Source organism: Ahaetulla prasina, chromosome 8 (assembly GCF_028640845.1).
Source record: "Ahaetulla prasina isolate Xishuangbanna chromosome 8, ASM2864084v1, whole genome shotgun sequence".
Lineage (NCBI taxonomy): Eukaryota > Metazoa > Chordata > Lepidosauria > Squamata > Colubridae > Ahaetulla > Ahaetulla prasina.
In genome coordinates, this window is record NC_080546.1 from 57195848 (window position 1) to 57214070 (window position 18223).

An 18223-nucleotide genomic window follows, 5' to 3' on the forward strand; every position below is an offset into this window, starting at 1 on the left:
TTCTTTTTTGCAGAGCCCCGAGAATCGAACAAGGGAAATGCGGCTGCATGCCTTCCCCTCCAGCCCCTTCGCCGAGGCAGGTGGAGAAAGGGGCGCATGTTGCCTCTTCTCGCACCGAAAACCGCTTGCCGTTTTTCCAGCGCAATAAAAGTGTCAGTTAAATTAAACAGGCTTTGTAAAGGTGTACTCGCAATTTCTCAACGAGTGTACGGTTCATGTGCCATCTGTCGAGGGCAAGCGGAACGCGCCTTCCTGTTCGACTGGGAAAGACGCCTTTCGACGCCCCAGCGCTCTGGGACTCAGCCCCGGGTCGAGTGGGATGAGGCAAATGGAGGAGGGGTTTCTGAACCCGCCTCCGCTTTGCTGACGCCCGGCCGGGGGAACAAGAAAGCGGTGGAGGCGGGTGGTGGAGAGTTCCTGCTCCTTCTCTGTGGGACAGCATCTCTCGGCTCGGCCGTCGGAGAAGAAAGTGAAGCCCAGCGGCATGGGTGAGTTAGTCGGGAAGAAGCTAGGCAGCTCCGGGTCTCTTCCGAGACTGTAACGTTTAGTTGGGGCCATGTTCCGTCCGCTTCCATGGAAACTTTGAGCCGACTTGGCGCCGACTTGGCAAAATCCCGCTTGATAGGGTATTCAAGGGCTGGGGTTTGCTCCCGATCCCGTTCGCCTGCGGGAGACGCCACCCGCTTCTTTCTTTACAACCAGGGGAGACGGAGAAGAGAGTGAAGGCGGGGAGGGGGGGCGGGGAAGTGCGGCGCTCCGTTTGCTTTCCCACAAGCCCGCCTCTAAGTGAATTGGGGGGGGGGGCGTTCAGAGCCTCGCGTCTTTCCGAGCGTTGGGAGGTGGTTTAGGAGAGCCCCTGAAACGGAGGGCGGGATTTCGGTCTCGGGAGAGTAATAGAAGAGGAGATGCCGAAGCTGCACCTGCAAGGGGCTGTGTAGCCTCGTCTTTCCTGCAGCTGATTAATTTCAAGTGTCTCGGAAAGTTTAGGGCAAATTTTGGATTGCGTTTGAGAGAGAAACACCTGCCAGAGTTTGAACTGGAGACCAGATTGGCGTTACCAGTGTTGGGTGTGCGGATAAAGTTACTTACGAATTTGCGTGGATGTTTTGAACGCCTTTGGAAGTTCTCTTCCTGGTGTCTTTGCCAAGGAAAGTAAGCCGGGAGAAGCCTTTCTGTTTGCGAAGTCTTGTTCGTGGAATGCCCCCCCAGGGACCCACATGCTGGCACCCACATGCTGTCATTTTGGCTGACCTCAGGCTAAGACATTCCTTTTCTCTCAGGCATTGTTGCAATTTTGGCACCGTATTGAGTTTAAGTCCCCATTAAATAAATTTCACGCGTTGTATTTTTAAAATCCTGGCAAAAAATAACATCTGCTCTTTTCTTTGGTGTTTATTTAATTTTAAAAGCTCTAATAAAAAGAATGGATATATTATTTTACATACGTTGAACGAACTTGGGTGATATGAAACCCTCACCACATCTCTGACATCAATACAATTGAACGTGTCCAGAAATATTTTACAAGAAGAGTTCTCCATTCCTCTGAAAACAATAGAATACCCTATCCCACCAGACTTGAAATCCTAGGCTTAGAAAACTTGGAACTCCGTTGCCTTCGACAAGACCTAAGCTTAACTCACAGAATCATCTATTGTAATGTCCTTCCGGTTAAAGACTACTTCAGCTTTAATTGCAATAATACTAGAGCAACTAATAGATTTAAACTTAATGTCAAACTTAATCTAGATTGCAGAAAATATGACTTCTGTAACAGAATCATCAGTGCTTGGAACACTTTACCTGACTCTGTGGTCTCTTCCCATAATCCTAAAAGCTTTAACCAAAAACTTTCTAATATTGACCTCACCCCATTCCTAAGAGGATCATAAGGCGTGCATAAGCGCACAAACGTGCCTCACGTTCCTGTCCTATTGTTTTTCTTTTCTTCTTTCTATATATATGCTTATACCTCCTTATATTTACTCATATATGTTTATATACTATATAATCTTTTGTATGATTCCTACATATATTGTTGTGACAAAATAAATAAATAAATAAATAAATAAATAAATAAATAAATGTTGGTTAGACGTTAGTGAACAAATGAGATCATTCACCAGTATATAAAGCTTCTTACAAGAAAAGTGAAATATAAGAAACAGTTGTAAATCATGCATGTGTAGATAACTGGCAACTCCTCTCCCACATTTTCAGTCAGTGTTACAGTTAGTTAATTGTGGCATCTTTGTATTGGGAAAAGATTCACCAGGTGTTTTTTTAAATGTTTGACATGACTGACTTCCTTGTATAATGGAACCAATATTTTAGATGAAACCATGTGCCATATTCTGATTTCTGGTTTCATAGCAAAGGTTGTGCTGGTCTCATTCTAAAAATAATACTTGAAAAGTTTGGCCAAAGTAAGGCTGACGGAAGTTGATACCTAGTACAGGTAGTCCTCAACTTACAACAGTTCATTTAGTGATCATTCAGAGTTAAAAGGCCACTGAAAAAGTGACTTATAACCGTTTTTTACATGACCATTGGAGCGTCCCATGGCATCATGATCAAAATTCAGATGCTTGGCAACTGGTTCATATTTATGACACTTGCAGTGTCCTGGGGTCGTGATCAGCTTATGCAACTTTCTGATAAGCAAAGTCAATGGGGAAGCCAGATTCACTTAACAACCATGTTACTAACTTAACAAATGCAATGCTTCCTTTAATAATTGTGGCAAGAAAAGTCATAAAATGGAGCAAACTTATTTAACAGATATTTCACTTAACAACCTAAATTTTGGGCTGAATTGTGGTCTTAACTTGGGGAATGTACCTTGCTACATACATCTTTTATTCTTCCCTTTCGTGCATGTTTCACTTGGTCCACCACTGCATATTATACAGTGGTATTATATTCTCTGTCCCATTATATTATATTGTCTGGCTCATGGTGGATAATAATGCCGATAATTATCACGGTTAATCCTTCCTTCTTATAAATATAATAGCCCAAATGTTGGGCTACTCAAATTACTGCTTTCTCACCATGTGAAGCTTATGCCTTCTAATTTATTTGTGAGGTTTGTATTCTTAAAAATAAATTGTATACAGTGATCTTGAAAGACATATTCTTTTACTAATACCACATAAGAATATTTTAGCAATGAAACAACCAATCGCTGCAGTTGTTACGTGAATCACACAGTTCTTAAGTGACTTCAACTTTCCCCTTGATTTTGTTTGCCAGAAGGTGGCTGGGAAGTCACTTGACCTGGGACACTGTAGCTGTTGTAAGTGCATGCCAGTTGCTGAGTTCCAGTCAGGGGTGAAATGTAAAATTTGTTACAACCGGTTCTGTGGGTGTGGCTTGGTGGGGGGGGTGTAATGTGACTGGGTGGGCATGGCCAACTTTTTTTTTTTTACTTTTAAAAGCATTTTTTCTACAATTTCTTCGGCAGAAGAGGTTGTAAAAAAATGCTTATAAAAGCCTGTGTTGATCAGGCAACTCAGCTGGGATTGCCAGAGGAAAAAAAGCTTTTAAAGGGTTCTGACGATCCCAGCTGAGTTGCTTGATAGTCAGAACCTTTTAAAAGCATTTTTTTAATAACTTCAACCAAGTTTAATAACTACAACCAAGAGGTTGTAGAAAAAAATGCTTTTAAAGGGTTCTGATGATTCCAGCTGAGCCGCATGATCATCAGAGGCTTTTTTTTACTTTTAAAAGCATTTTTTTTGGCTGAAGAAAAATGCTTTTAAAAGTAAAAAAAAAAACCCTCTGATGATCGCGCAGCTCAGCTGGGGGTGGGGGCAGGGATTTTTGCTACCGGTTCTCCAAACTACCCGCCGCCATTGCTACTGGATCAGGTGATCCGATCCGAACCAGGAGCATTTCACCCTTGGTTCCAGTAGTTTGATCATGTGAACGTAGGGATGATGCAGTGTGAGGACCAGTTGTGTCAATTTTTTCAGTGCTGTTGTAACTTTGAATAGTCACTAAACAAATGATTGTAAGTTGAGGATTACCAATATATTGATTATTTTTGATACTATAGATAGCTTATTTTTCTGGTTACGTAAATGAAACATAATTTGCCTGATGCTCTGTCTAGTTTGGGTATAAATGGGCTAGCTAGATAATAGCTAGGTTTTCTTTTAATTTAGATTTGATTTTCTAATGTATTAGTAACAACTGCAATCTCTCATATTAAAAAACTCTTGCTTAGGTTAACAGAGCTGGTTTTGATAAATAATTTGCATATCTGTTTCACAATGTCTTTTCTCTTGGTTTGATTTTCCCCTACTAATAAACAACCCATCTTTGGAAACACAGCAACACTTCACTGCTTCCAAAGAATTTCCTTAGTCACAATGTATTTCTGAAATGCAACAAGTACTGCTAAATAAAACAATAAAATCCCTCTTTTTCTCATGTAACAGTTCTCATAAACTGTGGAATCTGGATAGTTCCATTAAGAACAGCAACAAAAACAAATTAAAAAAAAGGGATATAGAAAACAACAATTTATTAAGTTATAATTTTCCTTCATTTATTTCTTGTCAAATACTTGTTGGTAGAGTACATATTATAAAATATGATAACCAATATGTGGTTAATATTACAGAATTGTGCTACTCTATTGATCTGAACGGATGAAAGAGTTTCTTAATACTTTATTATGTAGGGCGTAGGGTTTTCTTCTCCTTTGAATGAATAACTGCTTAAATCTATGGTTTCCATGAATAATAATTTGTAGAGGTGACAAAGAGTTTTTAAGGACCAGATTTCATATAGCATATAAGATTTATAGTATATATATCAAAAGCAATACTGAATACAAATTACCAGGGAACATGATTTGCAGAGTTTTATTGCTGTCATGTCTTGCTTGTAACTTATCATCTACTGTGTGAATAGAATAAACTTGGATTGCTTCAAAAAGGTTCTTTTTTCTCATTTCCTGATTCATGTTATATACTTTATAGTGGCTTGGGAAATTGCTAATTTGAGTTAATATTTGTGACAACATGGAAATACTGTAAATAATCATAGAAACATGGGGTTGGAAGGAAACTTGGAGATCTTCTAGTCCAACCACTAAGTATATTATAGGTAGTCCTCAACTTCAAAGTTACAACAGCACTGAAAAAAATGAGTTATGACCATTTTCACACTTATGACCATTGTAGTATCCTCATAGTAATGTGATCAAAATTTTGATGCTAGACAACTGGCCTGTATTTATGACAGCTGCACTCTCCTGGGCTCATTTAATCATCATTTGTAACCTTCCCAGCCAGCTTCTCACAAGCAAAGTCTATGAGGAAGCCAGATTCACTTAACAACCATGTTACTAATTTAACAACTGCAGTGATTCACTTAACAGCTGTGGCAAGAAAGGTCGCAAAATGGGGCAAAACTCATTTAAGAACTGTCTCACTTAGCAACATAAATTTTAGACTCAGTTCTGGTCATAAGTTGAGGATTACCTGTATTTGATTTTTTTTTCTTTACAGGAGTTAATGGGCCAGGCAGATTTTAATCAGGGAACAGATACACTAAAAAGGGCCAATCCTTCCCTTTGGTGGTGTTCTCTCCAAATTATCAGGTAGTACTTTGAAATAATGATATTACAATTTTCAGTTACCTGAAAATTACTAGTTCAGAGTAATTGGGAGAAAACAATCCAGTGCCTAATTTAGACATAGTTAGAGCCCTAACTATGTAATCTCATGTCATGTACAGGTTATGTATATTAATCTTAAACTAACTTTTTTTAAAAAAAACTTGATTACTATATAAATTGATTTAAAAATCAGTGTAATGATTTTTTTAAAAAGAATGGTGAGGAAAATATATTTTCTCTTTTGGTTGTAGGAATAATGTAGTATTTTTATTTAATGTTGTAATAGAAGTATTTCATTTGCTGTATCCATTAAAGAAGAATGATCATTTTTAAATGATCTTCTGTTTTATTATTACATTTATATCCTTCCTTTTTTCTGAGTAGCTCAAAGTGTGTATAGTCCTCATCTTATTTATACTTTAGGTCTGTGGCTATACGTGCATTACATTGTAGTAGTAGATGCAATTGTATAATAAGGTAAGCTACGTTCTAAATAATTAAGGTTATTTTTTATGGTTAAAGGATTTATGCAAGTCCAGCCTATTTGATTATTATTTTAAGCAGTAATTATTTAAAACATTTGCATTTCGAGAAAGCAAGTGACTGAAAGTTGACAATGAGTTCCATGTTTGAATTGGGACTTGGATCTGGTTTTACTGTTGCAATCCTCCAGAAGTTGTGAATGCTCCAACACTGGAAGTTTTCAAGAAGAGATTGACAGCCATTTGTCTGAAATGTTATAGGGTTTCCTGCCTGAGCAGGAGGTTGGACTAGAAGATCTCCAAGGTCCCTTCCAATTCTGTTATTGTTATCTCAGACTTCACCTAGGACTAACTATTAAAACTTTCTCTAGAAAGTTAAAACCATATTTAGGAGTTAGCAATGTAGATGAAGAACACTGTTCAGAGAGAGATCAGGGTTTTTTTAATTATAATTATTGCAGATACCGTAAACCCTACAATAGAAAGAATCAGCCAAGTCCTCTACCTATAACAGTAGCAGAGTTTAAATCTTCCACCTGTTTCTGACTTTTACATGGTGATTAACTTCTTGCCACTCATATTTTGGCTTTGTAAAAATACAATGTATTTTTGTACATTGTAAAAATGTACAAATACGTCCCATGTTTGGTAATGGTTCTGCCTAACCTCAGCTACAGTGCTGATGATTTGCCAGCTTCAGCCCTCACAACACTTCCATCTGTTTATGAATCAATCTAAAAAGATACAGATTAGATCATAGCTTTCTTTTAATTTTAGTAGATTAACTATTTTTAAAAAACCCAAAGCATGAGAGAATTTGCCAGAAGACAAAAAGCCAGCAAAAGAATTTGTCCTTTAGGATTAAAAGTTCACCTGGAAGTCAACCTAAATCCTGTCACTGGGAATGGGAAAGAGCTCCTTTCAGAGTAATTGGGAGAAAACAATCCAGTGCCTAATTTAGACATAGTTAGAGCCCTAACTATGTAAAACTTAGAGATCTTGTTAGAAAATTATGCCAGAAGATTTCATAAAGGTGTGTGCCAAAACAGGTCCTGCGTTCACCACAAAAATAGTAAATATACTGTATATGCCTATTTGCAAATTAATGGCAAGATATTTAAAGAGAAAAATACAAATTATTTTGATTTGAATGCATTTACCAGTTACATGTTTATCATTTGGCTGGTTTGATCTCTCTCATAGATTATTTATAGAATACAAATAAAAAAGCACATAAAACTCTAAAAGCCAAGAACCACAACAACCCCACGCCATCTAAATTCTTTCAAGGCAGTTGTGAGGTCCTTGTTTCACTTATACCTAAAATTTACACTGTCTCCAGCAGAAATAGTGAATGACCATAAAAGAGTCTACATGTCTTAGATGAAACATTATATGTTGCCTATAGTTATTTTACACAAAGAAGTTTCAAGTCATGCATCTGATTAACCTATAAAATTTGCTGCAATGTGTAGGAGATCGGGACTCATATAAAGACTCTATAGTAAATGATTTGGGGCCTGATGAGTCCCATCGCAAAGTATTGGTTACTTCTTTGAAGGTTGATGGTTAAGATAATGCCAATTACTCTGCTTGTCTTTTATGTGTGACTAATCTTGATTTTGAGATCTCTTAAACTACGATAGATGGGAATTCCTTGTACAACACAGCAACATATTGTTTAGAGCAGGGGTGTTGAACTCAAGGTCCGGGGGCCAGATCAGGCCCTTGGGGTGGTTAGATCTGGCCTGTGGGGCCACGATGGAAACAGTGGAGGACTGCCCCGTGGTTTCTTTGCCAGAAAAAGTGGAGCTTGTGAGGACTGAGTGCAGCTCTCCAGGATTCCGTTTTCACTGGCAGAGGGTTGCAAAAGGCTGTTCCAGCCAAAGACAGAGCTCGCGAGGACTGTACGCGCCCCCCCCGAGCTCCGTTTTACTGACAGAGGGTTGCAGGAAGCCATCCCAGCCAAAAACAGAGCTCCTGAAGATCGTGCGAGCCCTCGCAAGCTCTGCTTTCGCTGGCAGAGGGTTGCAGGAGGCCATCCCAGGCCCATTTTCACTGGCAGAGTGCTCTGCCCACCACAGGCTCCCCCCAACATGATGATGTCATGCTGGCCATGCCCCCTCCCGGCCACATATCCCCAGCCCCCCTGAGGTCAAACACTACCTTGATGTGGCCCTCAGTGAAATCAAATTTGACACCCCTGGTTTGGACATATTTTCCCCCTTGGTGTAATATACTAATCTTACTAGTGTATTACTTAACAATATTATACTTTTTCCAAATACTTTCTAGACTTCATTTGTGGAATGTTATCCACTACAATCCGCTTCGGTTTGTAATTCAGCAAGTCTCTTGCAGATATTTCTGTTGTCTTTTGGCTAAAAGAAACAAATGGTAATGCCTGAAAAAAGTTTGATTTAAATAATTTATACTCGGTATAAGCTTAGTTTTTCAGCACGTTTTGTGTGGCGTCCTCTTATACTCGAGTATATGGCTTATCAGTATATACGGCTTATACTCGAATTTTTTTCTTCTTTTTCACATTATACGGATGGCGCAAACTTACGGGCTTTTGCATTAGCGCTGAAGCCCTGCCGGTGCAGTGAGAGGCGGGCGGGGAGCCAGCCTTCTCGGCTGAGGAGGAGGGTTTCTGACCGGTAGCTGCCTCATTTCACTCGGCTTATACTGAGTCAGTTTACCCCAGTTTTTGGGGTAAATTGGGGACCTCGGCTTATACTCGGATATATTCGAGTATACGGTATTTGAAATAAAAAATAATAATTGGAGTCTGTTTTTGCATATTATTGGCTGAAAGTATTAAGAGATCTTCACAAGTATTAATAGTATAGTTTTTTTATTACTTTGGCTGGAAATAAAATTAAAAATCAAGAGTATAGGTAATATAACTTGCACCATTACTGATAAAGCATGGCTCCTTTGTGTTTAACTTATCAAATGAAATCACCTTAGAACAATTTAGAATTTTCCCAAAGTATTTTGTTTTTTATTTCACTTCATAGATTAGCCCACAGACATGTTATATTCTGTTTACCGGATTCTATTCTATTTTAGCCTTTCAAGGTCTAATTTGGCTAGCCTTTGGCAGGAGGCAATGCACATCAGAGAAAGCCAATGGAATAAAGTAATTCTGTTATTTATTTAGTATATTTATTGACGATAATATTTGTTTCATTCCAATTATGCTACATTCCAATTCTGCTAGATTTTCAGTTTGTCTTTGATGAGATAAAATTGAGATTAAATACTATTCCTTAATACTATAAAAGTGTCCTTCCTCAATTTTACCACTTGCTGTTTTTATAAATCCAAAAAAATCATTAATAAATAGTGGCATTTTCTAGAGCCTCAACTGCAATGTAATGATTTTCTATCATAATACCAACTGTGAAGTCTGTAAGTAATTAAGGAAAGAGTAAAAATCTCAACTTTCCATTTTTCATGCCTACTACTATTTCTACTGATGGCCATTGTAGACAGCAGAAAGAAGCACTAAATTCTACTTAATTTATTTGACTAAGCCAATGAAAATGTAAATCAAGAATAACCAATTGATGTTAGTTGTTGTTGTTAGTTGCGAAGTCGTGTCCGACCCATCGCGAACCCATGGACAACGTTCCTCCAGGCTTTCCTATCCTATATTGATGTTAGTACATACTGTATACCTAATAAAGCATACTACAATAATTACAACTGGCTTCTTAGGGTAAAAATAGTGAGTCATGTTCTCGTCTCCCTATATTTGACTTCAGGTGATTATTAAATAAGTCTAAAAAATGGTTAGAAATTCTTTTAATAGTTTATTTTTTCTATAGATGTTAGATGTTGGTTGTAATAATAAAGCAAAAATATATACATTCCAGCCAGTAGGGGGCAGTATATATTTACCTACTAATTACATATTCTGGAGTTGCATGATTTAAAAACACGGTTTGTCATGTTCTTTTTTTTTTGCTTTAAAAATAAATTAATACTAAGGGATCATTTTCTTTAAATCCATTTCAGGTCTGATTGAATTAATTTTGCATCATGATTTTTTGTCATTGCTACAGGATGTGGAAAATAGAATTCATAGAAGATAGTGGTTATTGGCATTATAAGGAAGCCTTGTCATTTTCTACACTTGGGTTATGTTGGTATATGTGCAAAAGGGACAGAGCTTCAGTCATGATTCTGTGACCACCATCTTACTTGTTTTGACACCTTCCCCCACCCTCCCCTGTGGACACTGCTGGTTAGGTTTTTGGAATAAAAAAAGTAGAAATCCTACTTCAAATAAAATATACATTTGTAAAAACAATGATTGTGTGACATATTTCCCTCTAATGCTTCTTTTGGGATCAAGAAGTTTTCATAGATTCTGTGGCTAGGAATTGATTCGAAAATATTGATGAACCTTTTCATTCTAATATAGCTTCAGAGGAGTGATTCCCAAGCTAAAAACAGGCTTTGCTTAACTATCATATGAAGTTTGCTTATAGTTTCTATAGAGATTTTCAGTCATCCAAGTCATAGTGGTCCCAAAGGTGCTTTTTCAAGAGACAGCTGGACTATCTGGTTTTTCTTTGAAGACATTTTTGAAGCTTTGAATCTGAAGAAGCTTCTTGGATGAAATGAGAAACGAAACTTCTTCAAAGAAAAAACAAAGGAAGTCTAGTTGCCCCTTGAACTATTTGCTAATAGTACATTCTATCAGGAGATTCCTTGGACAACTATTCTGATACTGTGTTGGTAGGTAAGGCTACTATTGGGAAAACGTAGTTACCCTGTTTCCCCAAAATAAGACATTCCCTGATAATAAGTCCAATCAGGCTTTTGATCACATGAGCTAAAATAAGCCTCCCCCCCCCCGAAAATAATCCCTCCCTGAAAATATTTAAATGCAGAGCTGGAAATCAGGTAAGACAGCAAGAGGACCCCCATCTTGTTCCACATGCCCCAAAATAATAATAAGGAGGCCAAGCACCTATTTCAGGGTTCAAAAAAATATAAGACAGGTTCTTATTTTTGGAGAAACACGGTATAGCGGAAGCATACCTGTGATGCAGACATTGGATTGATTAATAATAGTTTTCCAAAGAACATTTTAAGAACGGGCCTATCAGAATAACAATAGAAAGTGTGTAAATACTGTCAATGAATTGCTTTGTGAATTTCATATATCATAGATGCACAATATTTTTTTTTATTTTTTTTTATTTGAATTTATATCCCGCCCTTCTCCGAAGACTCAGGGCGGCTTACATTGTGTTAAGCAATAGTCTTCATCCATTTGTATATTATATACAAAGTCAACTTTTATTGCCCCCAACAATCTGGGTCCTCATTTTACCTACCTTATAAAGGATGGAAGGCTGAGTCAACCTTGGGCCTGGTGGGACTTGAACTTGCAGTAATTGCAAGCAGCTGTGTTAATAACAGACTGCTTAGTCTGTTGAGCCACCAGAGGCCCTATTTTTTAGGTAATTTATCATTACCTAAAAGTCCTTGATGGCTCATCTCCTATTGCAGTGTTGGCAAACCTTTTCAGCACTGAATGCCAAAACGGGAGTGCACAGGTGTGGGTGGGGGACCACTGGAAACTGGAATAGCAGCTCCCTGCCACGCATGCGTGGGAGTGCTGGAAACCAGAAGAGCTGAACTTCCAGTTTCCTGCAGGCGCATGCGTGCCGGTCACCTGGTCTTCCGGTTTCTGGACTGCAAAGACCAGCTGGCTGGCATGCATGTGTGCGCCGGAACCTGGAAGAGCAATGGGAAATGGCTGGTGTGCTTGGAGACATGGCTCTGGGTGCCACTTCTGGCACGCATGCCATAGGTTCGCCATCACAGTCCTATTGGATACTCCCTTTCATATGGCATATACCCATTCTGTGCATGCAAGCCAGGATGATTTGCTATGTATTAACTTTCTTCATGAAAGGAGTGAGTCCAGGGTCTGGAAGTAGACCTTCTCTGTGCTGGCCTTGACTCTGTGGAGCAGCTTCCTGCTGAAGTTAGGAAGGCTTTCGGTAGAGCGTTTGGAAGCTGGGTTGTTGGCCCAGATAAACTGCTTCGTGCTCAACTCTTTTTTGCTTGTTACATTTAATTCTTATATTTTTATGATGAATGTAGATTGCCCAGTATACAGTATATAATTGGGATGGTAGATGAATGAAATAAATAAATAATATTTGAAAATCATTTTATTTCAAATGAAAAGCCCCTGCTTCTGTTCTTACGTTTAAGAACCTAGATGCAGCAGTGCTTTTGGAGGGGAGATATTTAATGAAAGTAGGATTATTTATATGTGAGCAGGTAAAAAGGGTTGTGATTCCTGTTTGGAGCTGTTCCCATTTAGTTTCATATACATTATGTTCCATTTTAAGATTGGGCCTATCAGAATAACAATAGAAAGGTGTAAATACTGTCAATGAATTGCTTTGTGAATTTTATATGTCATAGATGCAAAAAAGGATTGGCATATATGGCTCTAAGGCAAGGGTGATATTCACTTACCTTTGCTACAAGTTCACAAAATGTGAGCGTGCACGTGCTTGCTTGCTTCACTCGCACGTGCCACCACCATGCATGTGCAGAGCCACCACTGATCTAAGGGTCCAGATTTATATTATTATAATAAGACTTATGTGATAGGGGAAATTAGAATGTTGGAGCTTTTTGAAACATCATTTGTAGATCATATTCTAAATGAAATTTCAGAGAGCTCACCCCTGAAGTGAAGGTACAAAGATATGTTACCAATTAGGAGATAAATTAAGATTACCATAATGTTGGTAACCAGGAGGAAATAAATGACAAGAACTCTGGCAGACCCTTCCTGAAGGTTTCCCCAGAAAAAAAATGTTAATAACAACAGGCTGCCACTCATCCAGTTTGATCCAGCGGATTGGGCATGTTGCAGATCCCGCCAGCCAAAGAGTGTTGATTGACAGGAACTATAAGACAGACCAGTGGTAGTTTCACTTACCTTTGCTACTGGTTCACTCGCTTTGCTCGTGCACATGCCACTTCTGTGCATGCGCAGAAGCTTCTGCACATGCACAGAGCATACAGTATTTGATAATGTCCCAGCAGGTGGGTGGAGTCTTCTGCCACCACTACTACCGCTTTGTCCGAACCGGGGCGAACCAATAGCAACCCACCACTGAGACAGACCTTCTATCCTATAGCTCCTGCTTTGTGGACTATTCTTCCCTCAGAGATTAGAATGGCCCCATCCCTCTTGGCCTTTCACAAGGCTCTAAAAACTTCCCTATACCGTGGGGCTTGGAATATATTAAGGGTGCTAATGCTTAACTTTAGTTGGTTACCTATCTTGGCTGCTTATTGTTTAACTGTTTTATTGTTTTATTGTTTTCAAACACTAACCTTCCCAGAGTAACTACCCTTATATAAATATATTTATTTATTATTTATTTATTTTATTCGATTTTTATACCGCCCTTCTCCCGAAGGACTCAGGGCGGTGTACAGCCAAGTAAAAATTAACTATATACACATTAAAAGAGATTAAAACAGAACATATTATAAGGTGGCCGAAAATTTAAAACAATTTAAAAACCTTAAAATATAAATAACCCCAATAAAAATTTTAATTTTAAGCCAGTCCCGCTTGAATAAATAGGTGCGTTTTCAGCTCACGGCGAAAAGTCCAAAGATCAGACACTTGGCGTAAACCAGGGGGAAGTTCGTTCCAAAGTTCGTTCCAAAGTTCGTTCCCCCTCCCCACATGAATATATGCTTCATGTGAGAGAATCTCCTTTAAATTCTGCTCAAACCTTAGTGGTGGCTTATCCACACTGACTGTCCAGTGTAATAATTCAAGAAACAAGAGTAGCTTTGTGGCCTATTCTTCCAGTTCACTTATTTTCATTCAAGCACTACACAAATAGGAGTAATATCAGGACAAAAGGCATGAAGGGGTGACAAATGATGACTGAGGATCAATAATTCTGTTCCATTTGTCAACCTGAGTTGATTTTCAGTGCTCATCTTCTCTATTAGTCTGAGCACATTGCCTTCCTGAAATGGGAAGATAGCTAGTAAGCACAATAAGGACACATACCTTCCTGCTTATTCCTCTGAGAAAACAGTGTGATGATCAGTTGAAGATACCCTCAGATGTTTGTACTGGAATGGAGAAGTGTCTGATAGGAGCATTTATGTTGGGAGTTTGAATCAATAAACATATCCAATTGTTATTGAAATGCTTTCTGTTGCTTTCTGTGCTTTGTCAACTTCTGAGAACAAAGATTTACCATCCATCCCAACTCTAAGAAAATAGAGAAATAGTTACAGAAGTTAAGAAAACATTGTGCTAATCTTAGAACACAATAGGTAGCTATGTCGCTAAGGAATCTTAAATATAGAGAATAAACTAATAATGCCAAATCTATAGATACGAAAAAAAGAGAAGTACAGGGAAACATAGTAAGGAAATCTTTTCACAGATAATTCCAAATGAAATCAGCATATGCTCAACTAATTGTCTGTTTTCTCACTGAAGGAGAAAATGTGTTTCAATACACATTTGTTGCAGAGGAGATGGCTAGAGAGACATATTCTGGATTTCCTGCATGGATGGTAGCAGCCAGGCCTTTCCCCTTTTAGCTCAGTTTAATTAGTTATTTATTTATTAGATTTATTTTCTGCATTTCCTCCAGGAACAAATTAGTTTACAAAGAACTCCGTTCTCCAATATTTTTCTCACAATTACCTTGTGAGGTAGGTTGGGCTGAAAGGGAATCATCCAATGAGCTTTGGTGATAAAAGTGTAGTAGAATTGGGGTTTCTCTTAATTGCTAAACCACCTTCACTCTCACTTTTCTGTATGTGTGAGCTAATAATTGCCTTCCCTTATTATGGTCAATGGTCCATCCATGATATTCTAGATTTAACTAGCATCTTTGATAGAATTATAAAGTCACAATCTGGTTTTCATCAACTGTGCCTTAATATAAATGGGTTTATATGAGGAAAAAACATGTTGGGAGAAACAAAAATTGAATTTCATCTGTTTTGGCTTTTCATCATGGGGTTCCTTTATTCCACACTAAGGTTTTGTTACCCATGAACTAATTTGTTTTTGCTATATTAAGTAGCATAGGTCCAAGGGCAAAAGTAATTTAATTTGTTTCAGTTGATGACATGGTTCGGGAGTAGTATGCAATGGGGCTTCTGTGCCATTTGGTAACCTGTGGCTGAGCACAGCCCCCACCCCATAGGGAGATGCATCGCAGCTTAACACTAGAGGTAGTGTGCCATTGTACTGGATAAGGAGGCTATCACTCGTTAGGAGATTCTTTACCCTTGAATGCCCTAGCTTCCGCCTTTCCCCAAGACCATGCAGCTGTCTTAGCTAATAATTTATGCAGCGGCTCTGCTACTGTTGCCTTATTCCTTAAGAATACTGCGTAGAAGTTGACCAGACCTAAGAATGCCTGTAACTCCGTTTTGTTCTTGGGCACCGGGGCCTTCCTGATGGCCCGTACCTTGCTCTCAGTGGGGTGAATCCCTTCCCTGTCTATCCGGTAGCCCAGGAATTCCACAGACTCAACCCCGAACTGGCATTTGTTTAGTTTGACCGTGAGACCGGCAGACCGGAAAATGCCCAAAACTTTTCGCAGCCTCGCCCCTAATTCCTCTAGGTTTTCAGCTGATACCAGTACATCGTCAAAGTATGGTACCACCCCTGGTATGCCCTGCAATAGCCGCTCCATCAGGTTCTGAAATAACCCTGGAGCTACACTGACCCCAAACTGTAATCGGGTACACTTAAACGCCCCTCTGTGAGTCACAATTGTCTGCGCTTCGGCTGTGTTGCTGTCTACGGGCAGCTGTTGATAGGCTTGTGCCAGGTCTAGCTTGGCAAAAACTTGCCCATGCCCCATTGAGTGCAGTAAGTGCTGTACCACCGGAACGGGGTAAGCACTCTTTTGCAACGCTTTGTTCAGCGTTGCCTTGTAGTCAGCGCAAATCCGGACCGATCCGTCCGGTTTGACTGGGGTGACTATGGGGGTCTCCCACTTAGCATGGTCAACTGGCACTAGAATTCCCTGGTTTACTAGTTTGTCCAGTTCCCTGTCAATCCTGGGCTTTAGGGCGAACGGGACCCTCCTAGCCTTTAGGCGGATAGGGGCAACTTGGGGGTCTAAGTTAAAGGATATAGGGGTCCCCTTGTACTTGCCCAGGCAGTCTTTGAAAACGTCCCCAAACTCCTTCGTGAGTGTGTCTTTGAGGTCGACTTCGTTTCTGAAGATTCCAGTCACTCCCATGCCCAATGCTCGGAACCAGTCCAGTCCCAACAAGCTTGGCAGGGTCCCATCGACGATGGTGATGGGCAGAGTTTTCTTGTAGTGTCCATACTCGACGTGGACGGACGTTACCCCTCGAACAGGGATGCGATTCCCCTGGTAGTCCTGTACTTTTAGTCTTTGTGGTTGCAGCTTGCGCTTTGCGATGGCGGGTAAGGCTCTCACGAGGTTGTCCCAGGACATAATCGTGATCGATGAGCCGGTGTCCACCTCCAGTCGGCACGGCACCCCCTCAATCTTTGCTGTTGTGAAGATTTTCTTTTCTATCGTGTTGATCGTGACCCACTTTCACGACAGTTTGGTTTGATTTGGCGCCTTTATTGAACTGACCACTCGCGGGCCGCATGGTCGTTCCCGCGCTCTGATTGGTCGGTTTGAATTTTTGGCGGGAAGGTTGGGGAGCTCGACAGACCTGTGCTAGGTGCCCCTTCCTTCGCATCGCCGACATGTTGCATCTTTAAATCTGCATTGTTGTCGTTGGTGTTGCCCTCCGCAACTCGCGCAGTCGCCCCGGTCGTCTTTCTCTGGCCTCCCGGTGTGGAAGACTCCTTCCTCGTCCTCCCCCTCCGATTCGGCCTGGACCTCTTCACTGTGGACCGGGTTGATTTCGCACCAGCCGTTGGTGTGACCTGCTTTTGTAAGGTCTCTGCCGCTTGGGTGGACATCTCGTGAGCCCTGGCTTCGTCCAGGCGTTTGCCAGCGTCAGGTTGCTTTTAGCCAGCAGCCGCCTCCATAAGCGGATGTCCCTGACCCGCGGATGAGTTGCTCCAGCAATGCCTCGTCAAGTCTCGATACTCGCAATGTTTTGAGGCTTTTCTTAGGGCTGCCATGTATGCACTGATGGACTCGCCTCTTGCTGTCTCGCTCCCGAATTCAAACCGTTGCACATACTTGGATGGCATCGGTGCGAAATGCGCTTTCAGCATAGTTTGTAGAGTTAGTCACGGTACCGACTGTACCGGCGTTGGCTCAGCCAGGGATTCTGCGGTGTCGAAGACTTCTGGCCCGCAGTGGCTCAAAAAATAGGCTCGTTTCCTGTTGTCGGAAACCCCTTGAAGTTCGTTTGCTTCGAGGAAACACTCGAAGCGAGCCATGTATGACCCCCATTTCTCCTTGGCTGGGTCGAATGGCGCTGGCGGTGTGTAGCCGGACATCGCTGCTTTCCGCCCTTGTTTTGCTGGGTTCACGTCTTCCTGGTGAGTTCAGCTCTTTTCCTGGCGCTCTTAGCCTCGATATCCCACCTTCGTCGCCAGTGTTAAATTCGGGCAATAACGAGGCAGGAGACCAGGATAGTGACAACAGCTCTTTACTATATGGTGAACCCAGCAGCCCGGGCTGGGAAAAACCTCTCCTTATATACAGTTTAGCCGGCGGCTTCAACCAATCAGCAACGTGCTTGTTTCCCGCCAAAATATTTAAAGATACATCACATAAGGGTCCAGATTTATATTATTATAATAAGACTTATGTGATAGGGGAAATTAGAATGTTGGAGCTTTTTGAAACATCATTTGTAGATCATATTCTAAATGAAATTTCAGAGAGCTCACCCCTGAAGTGAAGGTACAAAGATATGTTACCAATTAGGAGATAAATTAAGATTACCATAATGTTGGTAACCAGGAGGAAATAAATGACAAGAACTCTGGCAGACCCTTCCTGAAGGTTTCCCCAGAAAAAAAATGTTAATAACAACAGGCTGCCACTCATCCAGTTTGATCCAGCGGATTGGGCATGTTGCAGATCCCGCCAGCCAAAGAGTGTTGATTGACAGG

The 18223-nt window shown here is 40.4% G+C and overlaps 1 protein-coding gene across 4 annotated transcripts in view; it reads left to right on the forward strand.

Annotated features, from left to right (window-relative positions):
* The first annotated feature begins 299 nt into the window (after positions 1-299).
* GPM6A (glycoprotein M6A) overlaps positions 300-18223 on the forward strand; it is a 223267-nt gene continuing 205343 nt past the window's right edge. For 2 of the 4 annotated variants that reach the window (XM_058193481.1, XM_058193482.1), the window contains exon 1: positions 312-488. Coding sequence is in view for 2 of the 4 variants with exons in the window: in XM_058193482.1 (XP_058049465.1) it covers positions 485-488 (4 nt within the window). In the remaining 2 variants the exon portion in view is untranslated. Of the gene's footprint in view, positions 489-18223 lie in introns of all 4 variants that reach the window. The other 2 variants (XM_058193478.1, XM_058193479.1) reach the window with 2 other exon arrangements.